Source organism: Cannabis sativa, chromosome 4 (genome assembly GCF_029168945.1).
Source record: "Cannabis sativa cultivar Pink pepper isolate KNU-18-1 chromosome 4, ASM2916894v1, whole genome shotgun sequence".
NCBI classification, from domain to species: Eukaryota; Viridiplantae; Streptophyta; class Magnoliopsida; order Rosales; family Cannabaceae; genus Cannabis; species Cannabis sativa.
In genome coordinates, this window is record NC_083604.1 from 23,576,707 (window position 1) to 23,588,393 (window position 11,687).

Sequence of the window (11,687 nt, forward strand, 5' to 3'; positions counted from 1 at the left end):
AAGAATAAGTGGTTGAAATAAAGTGGCAAAAATCTAACTAGAAATTGGTCATATAGTATACGGCCATAAGTGGATTTTTGCCCAATATTTTGTTAGTTTTTAATCCATATAATCCAGCCATAATCCCTGGTTGAAACACTAAAAAGGAACATGATACTCTCACTCATCCACTTGATGCCTTCAACCAAATCAAACCTAGTTTTCTATGTCAGGCAACTAGTCGATGAGAGAGTTCCTTCCTTAGTGATTTCACCTCCTTCATTGTTCTTCACATTCGAAACCCATAGTGAAAGAGTGCCATGCCCACAAATAGCAAGTCAAGTACTCAATCATATTGAGTAAGACGGTGGTAACCAAACCTGAAGGAGAGAAAGAGATCCAGGTTCAGATCTTGATAATGCTCTGCTATAGAAAAGGAATCAAGGGCTAGAGATCTTGAACGGAAGGAGTCATTATATTTCGCTGCAATCAATGTAAGGTTTTCTTAAACCCTTATGTGTTTATTTTCATTGTTTTAGAGAATTTATATTTAGGATGTTAATCAACATACTTATTAGTAAATCTAAATCCTGGTAAAATATTCCCAACATAAATGTCACGCATCATACTCTACAGAAACACGGATAACAATGGGTCTTAATAGTACACCCATATATACATGGAACACTTGGGTCTTACTCATTGATAGTTACTAAAATAATTTAGTTATAAATATTAAGTTTAGAAATATTAAACCATTAAATTTTAATCCAATAGCCAATAAAAATTGAGTTTCTAGGTTTAATTTAGATAATTAAAAAAAATCAAGAAATATCTCTTATTACACTTATCAAAAATATGTTTATATAAAAAATATTTAAGTGAAACTTTTTTTTTGTTGAATAATTTTTTTTCAGCTGATAGAACAGCCTCAGCTCATATAAAAGAGAAATTTTAATTAAAAAAAGAGAAATTTGAGTTTAACTGATTCAATGACCAATAATAAAAGAAAAAATTTAATTTAGTGAAACTCATTTTTTATATATATATATATATATATATATATATTTTTTGTTTGAATAAATTTTTTTTAATAAATAGAATAATCTCAGCTTATATAATGTATAATTTTTTTTAATTAAATAATTAAATTAAGTTAATTATATTTATAATTTATGAGTAATATTTTTTTTTGTTTTTTTTGACAATGTAACTTCAGAAGACACAAAGAGAAGGGAAGTTACAAAATTGGAACAGAACCATTCGAGCTTAACTCTTTATCTAGCCTAAAACTTTTCTAGCCAAACAATACTTGTTAAAAGTACATTCATATATAACTTAAGAAAGAAGACACAAGATCATTTTGTTACATTACATTATATAAAATAAAAAGAAGAATAATTGATAGGACAAGGTAATAAAATCAAGCGAATCATATATTGTACGCATATATACTATTTACTTTTGTATGTACATTAGCTAAAATTGTTGTCTTAATTATATGCTCTATCTTTTTCGGAGACAACGAAGCGCACCACTGAGAAAATAAACAAAAATTATTAAAGAAGTCATCAACCCACGCTGCCAATTTTATTTTATTTTTTCACTATCATTACTAATACTTAGTCAGTTACCACCATATTTTCACTTGATCTCATTTCTAATATCTCTCCTAAAACCAAACAAATACCCACCATAAATCTTCTTTTACCATTCAAAGATATCCATTAGAAAAGAATTCTCTCTCTCCCTCACACACACACACACATAACAAACACATATATATTTCTGTACACACAAGAGACCAAAAGAAACTACTCTCTCTCTCTCTCTCTCTCTCTCTCTTATGTGTAGTTCTATATGGAGAAGGAAGGACACAAAAAAGGTGAACATATATAGTAAGCAAAACTAGTATAGCTAATTGGGGTTCGATGATGATGATGAGTAGTAGTACTCGTTACATGTTATTATTTGGTTTGGTAATAGTATTAGAGTTGAGTGGTGAGTCATGGGGAGAAGACAGGCTACTAAATCCAGGGAAGTTGAAAATGTTTGTTGATGAGCTTCCAGAGATGCCGAAGATCCCAGGTTTCCATCTCTCTAGTCACGGTCTTCCCAAATCTAAGTCTCTCAAAATCGGCATGTTCATGAAGAAATGGGTAACATCTTCTTCTTCTTCTTCTTCTTTTGGTTTAGTGGTACTATTATTGCAAATTACTACTCTTGTATGTGTTATTATTGCTGTTTTCCATTTCGGTCAATTTGCTGAGCTTCCCTATATTATTAATCCATAAAACAATACTTACTTCTTCTTACAAATTAAGGGGCAAAATAAATAGCTATGGCTAGTAGTGGTTGAGAAAGTCGATTTTACACATTAAGAAAGAAAAAAGTTGGAAAAACCCGATTCCTGTAAAAAGTAGATGATAACATGCAATAGAAAAGTTTGGTGGGCCAAAGCTTATTAATTTCTAAAATATAGATCGATTTCCCTTTGGAAAAGTAGGTTTATAAACTTTGAATTTATAATATTCTTGGAATTAGATTAATTAATTCATTTCAAGTTAATTTTAGCTCCAGTTTTTATGAGAGTCCAAAGAGATGGTTCTTTATTATACTAACATAGTATTAATTATAATCTCTTATTACAATTTTTTAGTTAATTTTATATTCTCTTATTATAATTTTTTTAGTCAATTTTTATTCTTGAAATCAAATATTAAAATATTTTTATTTAACTTTTTTCACAGTAGTATGCATTATAGCTACAAAATTATTCTTATAAATTTTAAAAAAATTCCAAATAATATAATTTATACTAGTAAAAATAAAGTTCCTTATATTCTAGTATACTACACGTATGTAAATAAATATCAAATTTATTTTGATACTATAAATTATTCGAAATTTTTTTAAAATTTACAAAGATGATGTTGTGAGTATACCGAATACTCCATAAAAAAAAAATTAAGAAAAATATTCCAAGTTATTTTTTAAGCACAGAAGTCGACTAAAAAATTATTATAGAAAATTAACAGTAGCACTAATAAACTTATCTCTCGTATTTCTTTTTCATTAATTATTCTTATTTAATAAGTGACAAATTTTAGTGAATTCAAAAAAAGAATACAAATTTTAATTCTGTTACTCATCACTCTATTAGACAGTTAAAACTTATTTGATCCATCGTAAATATTGTATTGTACGTAGGGAACTATATGTTATATTTTTATATAATATGATGTTATATTTTAATTTATACTAAAATATTATATATTTTTATATTTATAAAAATCAGTATTCATATAATTTGAAATAAAAAAATATATATCATAAAATATAATTCAATATTATATTATACATTATTATACGGTTAAATAATAATAAAGCGTACAAAACTAAATATAGTATCTCATAAAATTTAATTTAATAAATATTATAAAATATCACAACTAACTAATCCTAAAATATCACCTCGCCTCTAAATGGTTCTAGCTATAGCAGTGCTCGTACTTTTTACAGTGCATTAACTTTTTCATTTCATACACATACATTCTTTTTGCTGTGGCATACACATACATTCTTACAACTTTGTTAGATGACATTAAACTATTAATTAGGCAAACACTTTTAAAGCTAAAAAAAACACAAAAATAGGCAAACAATTTATTTAAAATAATATTTTTTTTAAGGTTATTTAAAATAATAAGTTACAAGTTTTTTTTTTTTTCATGCAAAATAATAATTATAAATAATATTTTCATTTGCAGAAATTTCACAGGGACCTCCCGCCGACTCCAGTTTTCGCCTACGGTGAGTCAAAGTCAAAGGCAACAGTTCCAGGTCCGACGATCGAGGCCGTACAAGGGGTAGACACGTTTGTGACGTGGCAAAATCATCTCCCTTCAAAGCACATACTCCCGTGGGACCCATCTATCCCGACAGCCAAGCCACTCAACAAGAAGGGCGTCCCCACCGTGGTCCACCTCCATGGCGCCATCGACGAGCCAAGCAGCGACGGCAACTCCAACGCTTGGTTCACCAACGGATTCAAGGAAGTGGGTCCCACCTGGACCCAACGGACCTACCGCTACCGAAACCTTCAGCACCCGGGAAATCTCTGGTACCACGACCATGCCATGGGATTGACACGCGTCAACCTTCTGGCCGGTCTAATCGGGTCGTACATTGTTCGCCACCCCGAAATAGAAACCCCACTCGGCCTTCCTTCAGGCCCTGAGTTTGACCGGACTTTGATGGTTTTTGACCGTAGCTTTCGTTCCGACGGTTCTATTTACATGAACTCTACTGGGAATAACCCGTCGATCCATCCACAGTGGCAACCCGAGTATTTCGGCGACGCCATAATAGTGAATGGAAAAGCTTGGCCGAGATTGATCGTACGACGTCGTAAGTACCGGTTTCGGATTATTAACACGAGTAATGCTCGGTTCTTCCGGTTCAAATTCTCTAACGGTCTTCAGTTCATCCACGTCGGATCTGATTCGGCTTACCTCAGTAGACCGGTATTCACCAATGACATTTTACTGGGGCCATCTGAGATCACTGATGTAATTGTTGATTTTTCAAAGTCGAACAGTAGTAGTGTTATTTTAACCAACGACGCACCGTATCCTTACCCTTCTGGCGACCCGGTCAACGAATCCAACAATAAGGTTATGAAGTTTGTTATCAAAAGATATCGAGATGTTGACACGTGGCGAGTGCCTAAAAAGTTGATTGATTATCCGAAGCCGGATTTATCCAGTGCTACGCGCACACGGTACATTGCTATGTACGAGTACACTAGCGAAACAGACGAGCCGGTTCATCTTTATCTGAATGGGAAGCCGTACGAGGCTCCTGCTACGGAGACGCCCAAGGCAGGGACGGCTGAGATTTGGGAGGTTATCAATCTAACGGAGGACAATCACCCGCTGCACATTCACCTAGGATTGTTTGCTGCGATAGAGGAAAGGGAGTTAGTGGACTTGGACAAATTCAAGAGCTGCATGACTAAACAAAATGACGCCGTTAAGTGCCAGATCAGCAAACATGCACGTGGCAAAATTTCACAGGTGCAGGCTCACGAGAGTGGGTGGAAGAATGTGTACAAGATGAAACCCGGTGTTGTAACTAAGATTTTGGTGAGATTTTCTTACATACACTCCAATGCATCGTATCCTTTTGATGCAACTGAGGAACCTGGTTACGTCTACCATTGCCACGTAAGTACATTATTTAATCTTTTGTTTAAGCGTACGAGAAAATATGAGATTTTCCTTTTCGATTGTTAGTGGTCAAGTCAAAATTTGTAAAAGAGAAGTCCTCTTTCTGCCAGTTGTTTTTTTTTAAAGAAAAAAGAAAGAAATCTTTTGCCAGTTCACTTTGAGAAAATTCGGGTTGGAAATTACGTAGAGGGGAATGGGAATCCAAACAAGAAAAAGTGAGAGAGAGATGAACTAGTTTTCAGTGATTGATATTCAGAAGAGGTAAATGACAAATTTATGATGATAAAATCAAGAACAAAAATACAAATTGTTCATTCCAATAAGTTTAGGAAGTCACGGGTGGGAACGTACAAATGGAGTGTTTATAATTTTATAATTATTGTTTTCTTTTTCTTTTTTTTATTGTCAATGTTAAGGGGAAGTGTTTATAGTTAATATATGAAGTCTCCCTATATTTGAATATGTAAAGATTTAATGATGTGTGTATGGGCGACTCCAACCTATAATTGATCCATGGCCAGGCATTGTAAATAGCTTTTGAGCTCAATCATATGGTTGAGTTCAAATTATTAATGGCCAATTATAAATAAATGGTTTGCTGAAGTCACTATTTTTATTACGCAATAAATTAAATAGTCACTATCACACACACTATATAAGTAGCAATAGCCTATAATTTTTCTTTTTTTAAAAAAAAAAAAAAAATATATATATGCGCATATATAACTTTTTTTTTTTTTTGATAGCTTATATAACTATTCTTTTATTAGTGTAATCAAAATTACAAAGTGGTACACCTTATTTTATTTTATTTGATGTGTACATTTGCAGATATTGGATCATGAAGACAATGCCATGATGAGGCCATTAAAAATCATCAAATGAGGAGCTTCCAATGGTAGAAGTAGAGACGAGCAAACCATTGCTACTCGGTTTTAAATGTAACAGTCTTTTCAAACTTTTTAGGGCATATTAACTTTGTTTACTCATAAAGGAAAAAGGGAAAAAAAAAATGGAGATGTAAATGAAGAGAGGAAAAAAGGGGTTTGGAGAAAAGAAGGAATAAAATATTTAGTTTATTATTTTCATCCAGTTTAATAATAATATAATATGTGTATGACCAATAATTCTACTTTTATTTTAGTAGGATGATCAAGAATTCTTATTATAAGTCTTTTTTTTTAAAAAAAAAAAAAGACAAGAAAGAAAAAATCAAACCTATAATAACTGTTTTGACCAAAAATAAGTTTACTTTGATCGAAGAACGGCCTTTTGATTTTTTGGGGTTATTTTCTTTTGTTCTTCTTAGCAAAAAAGAGAAAAACAAAAAGAAAGCTTTTTTTCCTGCATCTTTTCTTTATCCCATTTACATAATCTTTTTCCTTTCTTTTATTTATTTATTTATTTATTTTGATGAATCAACTGAGAAATTCATTACCACCAAATATGTTTAATACAACTTATGCGCACCTTCAGATAGGAAGGCGTGAGTTATCTATACAGTAGTATAATAAATCAATTACATCAATTATAAACCATCAAACCAATCTCGATCCCTCCTTGTAATGTTCCTTAACATTGCACAAGTAACTCGGTTCTTAGCTAACCATTTTGTCTACTGCAGTAGTTGTTGCATGTTAACATCATTTAAATTCCAAATTTTGTCATTTCGAACATACCAAATTTGATACATTAAAGTTGCCACAGTAGTAGAGAAAATTTGTTTCTTAAACTTGCTTTGTTTTGAATCTTTCAATCCATCTCAGCAGTCCCTGTAAAGAGCCAGCTTTTGTGTTCCAATCAAGCCACCTCTTCACCTGGGAAAGATGTTCAAAAAAGGGCATTCAAAATATAAATGGTCCTTTAATTATTTCAGCTACAGTGTTGCAGAGTATACACATTGGATCATCTATTATTTTGAACTTATATAATATTTCTCTTGTTTTTAATCTATCTTGGATGGCCAACCAAAGCACAAAGCTATGCTTTGGAATATTTACTCTACACCATACCTCTTTACTCCAATGGAAGTGCTCCTGAGATGGATTTATCATTTTATAGCTGGCTGCAATTTGGTAACTTTCCCCTAAAAATTGCACTGGATCTATAATCTGCCTTACTCTGTCTTTGGCTTCAACAATCTTTTTCTAATACCAACTGCAATTGGATGGAGCATTATAACCCCACCAATCAGTTTACTCGATGTACACATTGTGTATCCGTTTGATCCATAGGTTGTCCTTCTTGTTAGCTATCGACCCCACATGCTTTATGATAGCTGCTATGTTCCCGTCTGATATGTTCAAAAATCTCAAGCCTCTCCTACTTTTTTTTTATTTGCATAGTGTATCCCAAGCTACATTTCCTACACCATCCATGTGACTCTGCCCTTTCTTGAGAAAGCATTTACAGTTCCTTTCAATTTCTGATATTATCCTCATCGGGAAAATCAAAATTTGGCTCCAATATGTGTGAATAGTCAGAAGCACGGAATTGATGAGAACTACTGGGCCCGCAAATGAGAGGTTTGTAGAGCTCCAAGTCTTGATTCTAGCAGTCATTTTCTGAACCAGGCCAGCACATTCTGAGGCTGAGATTCTCTTGGCACAAATAGGTGTACCAAGATATCTAAAAGGTGTTGTATGCCTGCTAAATCATGACATCTCCAGTACTCTTTTGATCTCACTTTCTTGCATTCCACTACAATAAATAACAAATTTGGATACATTTGGCTGCAAACCAGATGTATTAAAAAATAGCTTCAGCATATAGTAGATCCTCTTAAAATCTCCCTTACAAAATAGTAAGACATCATCAACAAAGCTGAGATAATTAAGTTACAGTTCATCACATCTTTCATGGAAGTAGAAGTCTTTTTTCAGTCCAACTTTCTTCATGATTTTACTTAGATACTCCATTCCCAACACAAATAATAGGGGGACATGGGGTCTCCTTATCGCAAATCCCTTTTTGAGTCAAAGAATCCATGAGTAGATCCATTGAACATAAGGGAATAATTTGGGTTTGTAATACAGTTCATAATTGTTGGAAATTATTTTACCAGGATCTTAGATCTACTCACAAGTATGTTGATTAACACCCTAAATATGAACTTTCTAAAACGATGAAATAAACACATATAAAGTTTAGTAAACCTTACATTTAGTGCACCGGAATATAATGACTCCTTCCGTTCAGATATCTAGCCCTTGATTCCTTTCTGTAGCAGAGCATTATCAATATCTGAACCTGGATCTCTTTCTCTGATTCTTTAGTGCTGAAACTCCTTCTTGCTGAAAGTCTTTCTTCACGACCTTCCTCACTATGATTGAGGTATCACTTGCTGTGTGTGAGCACTACTCTAACACTTGCTGTGTGTGAGCATCCAACCTGAGCTTTACTTTAACCAATGCTCTGGAAAGAACATAGCATTTCTCCAAATGCAAGTAAATTCTATTGTAGATTATCATATCAGTAAAAACCTATGTCTGATAAATCTAGGAATCTTTATTCACATAGTCATGTTTACTTCCAATGTGTTGACAGCACAATAAACAAAATTAAGTATGTGAAAAGGGTTTCAGATAAATTTATACATTATGTACATATAATCATGAAATAAATCATGTGAACCATGCAACATTAAATGTTATTTCTGATCTATATTAATAAGTAAATCTGATTATATTGAAATGAGTTTTATTTAGGGCATAAAACCCAACAAACTCCCACTTGCACTAATATAAAACAAAATGTTCATTTCAAATAATCTCAACACCTTGATATACAAATCAAGTGTAGTAGTAGTAACCTCCTCGTAATAGGATCTGAAAGGTTGAATTAAACACAACCTTTTCTCCACTATTACTCTTCCTCAATCACAAAATCATTGATAATGTGAAATTCCTCTCTATATGTCTACTCTCTTGGGATACTGGATTCTATATCTTTGGCAACTATTTCTTGGTTATTCAGGAAGTAACACTAGTAGTTAAGGCAATTTGGAATGGTGCCAAAAATGTATAGAACTTTCCTTAGACTGAATAAGTACCTTTCCTGCAACTTTAACATTCAGTCCCTTTCTGGTAGACCTAGACACTTCATATAGGTTTTTACACTTCTCCAAAATCACTATTCCACCCCCAGAGTAATGACCATCTTATCAAAAATATTTTCTAGCACAAAGGCAAATTTCGAAATCTGATGTGGTGTAGTCTAAGAGTTTTAAACACACCCTTATAGACTAACGTATAGTTCCTCTTCTTAATCTTAAGATTTACTTGATTGTCTTCTAATGTTCTTCTCCTGGATTAATCTGATACCTACTCATTACTCCCACTCAACAGCACGTGTCTGGTCTAAGGCATACTAAAGCATATCTGAGACCTCTCACTGTTGATATAAGAAATTCTTTCATGGCTTTATCTTTTCTGGAATAGTTGAGACTTTTCCTTAGATAAATAAAATCTATGCCTAGAAGTCGAGAAGCTTCTATAGATTGTCATTAGAAAGAAAATGCTTCAACATCTTACTAAAGTAAGTTGCTTGCATTAGAGTAAGTAATTACCAGGTATACCACAAGCCATAGGTTTAGATAAACTCAAACCTATAATACTAGGAACAGGAAGTTTTGTTAAGTCCATTGAATAGACTTATAAATGAAAATTTCCTTTTATGTCCTTGTAATAGAAAGTTTAGGTTACTCCATGTGAATGGATTAAACCATAGTTCTATTGGCTTTTCTTCTTAGTTTCTTATCTTGACAATCCATTACTTGTTTAAACTCACAAAGGATTTTAAATCACTAGTGTCTCCCAAGTCATAAGAAGGTGAGCTCCTAGAAACTCTTCCACTACGACAAGGTACCGTGAATTATGTCTAAGAAAACTAAATGGTATTGATCTCTTCGGTTGTGACAAGACAACAGAGGCAGTGGGATCATCATATGTCAAATAAGATGATAGAACACTTTTGGAATCACGAATTAAATATCTCCTTTATTTGCTACTTCATTTTCAGACTTAGTCATTTTCTTAGAAAAGTAGTATTTGTTTGAACAAACACTTTCTTATCTATTGACTATGGGATGGTCCACCCGTAATCACTTAGAATAGCTAACAAACAATGGTTAACAGTTCTAGCTTTTCTTAAGATTTTGATTAGGTCATCCATGAATCTAGTAATGATTTACATTAAGTACCTAACCATTACATCATTCTGAAATTGTATTACCATAGAAGGATTTAGGCAACGACTAGTAACTAATCATCAATATGCAACTCGAAATTTCTGGGGAGGTAAGTTTGGATATAATTCAAAAATCAATTTATTTATCTTTGAACTGCATATCTACTAACTATTTCTCCACCCCTATAGTTCGCAAGATCTTTAACCACTTACCTTAATGGTTTTCCATTGCTAGAAATTTAAGAAATTTTTTTTAAACATTTCAAATTTCTTTGCATAAGGTATAATCTAGAGTGATCGTTTTAAGAATACAACGAAAAACTCATATCCACCCCTGAATGTACATCCATCTGCGAATGAGATAAACTACTTTGAGTGGATATAGGCATATTAACTCTTTGCAGAGATTGATCTTGTCAAAACCACTATGAACAAGAAACAAATGCCATAGATTAAAAAAAATGCAGTAGTGTCTTTTGATGACTTAGGTTTAGTTACATCAAAGAGTTCTTAGAATACTGGAAGTGGATCCTGGTCACAGAATACTAAACTCATATTCCATACAGTTTGAATCCATTAATAGAAGATGGATATTAAACATTTGAGAAAGTGTAAGTGTATTGTATTCTGGAATTAGAAATATAAGAAAATTTCTGTTTGGAATCTAAAATTAAAGTCAAAGACTTAAATTTATACCAAATAGTATGAGTAATTCTATCTTGGACCACCACTACTAATTTAACTCGAAGTCTGATTTGCCCATACAAGTAGGAGATTTCTAAGATTGAGGATTTATATCATTTGGGAATAGAATTTCGGGATTATAATCATATGTGTCATTTAATTTCTTAAGAGAAAATATAGAATGACATGAAATGATTTATAGACCATTCATCCAATGATATGTTATTTAGCTAATTCGAAATGAATAAGCTAAGAGGAATTAGGATAATTTCGTTGTTTAAATAAGAATCCAACGATGCTTCGATTAGCGAAAGACAAAGTAATCTTATTTATATAATCTTCTTGTTTCATATTGTAAAAATATTAGTCTAAGGTGTCATCAATTGATGAACAGCTAGATGTTGCATATACAATATTTATCTTTCGAGATCTAACACTATTATGTATGTCTAATGGTGAAAATCGATTAAGGATTTATCTCATTAGATAAACACACCAAGTTAGACCAACAATGAAGATTCTAAATTAAACTACAATTTAACAACAGAAAATAACATGGTTCAATATAAATTCATACACAATTCAGAAATTATTAAACATATAGCA

The 11,687-nt window shown here is 32.4% G+C and overlaps 1 protein-coding gene across 2 annotated transcripts; it reads left to right on the top strand.

Annotated features, from left to right (window-relative positions):
* Positions 1–1,589: 1,589 nt before the first annotated feature.
* On the top strand, positions 1,590–6,372 carry LOC115712920 (multicopper oxidase LPR1). Of its 2 annotated transcripts, XM_030641337.2 has the most exons (3): positions 1,590–2,138; positions 3,750–5,207; positions 6,042–6,372. In XM_030641337.2, the coding sequence occupies exons 1-3, from the start codon at positions 1,911–1,913 to the stop codon at positions 6,093–6,095; spliced, it is 1,740 nt and encodes a 579-aa protein (XP_030497197.2). In that variant the 5' UTR covers positions 1,590–1,910; the 3' UTR covers positions 6,096–6,372. The 2 variants fall into 2 exon arrangements, with proteins under 2 accessions (XP_030497197.2, XP_060969410.1); XM_061113427.1 differs by having other exon boundaries at positions 3,750–6,372.
* The last annotated feature ends 5,315 nt before the right edge of the window (positions 6,373–11,687 follow it).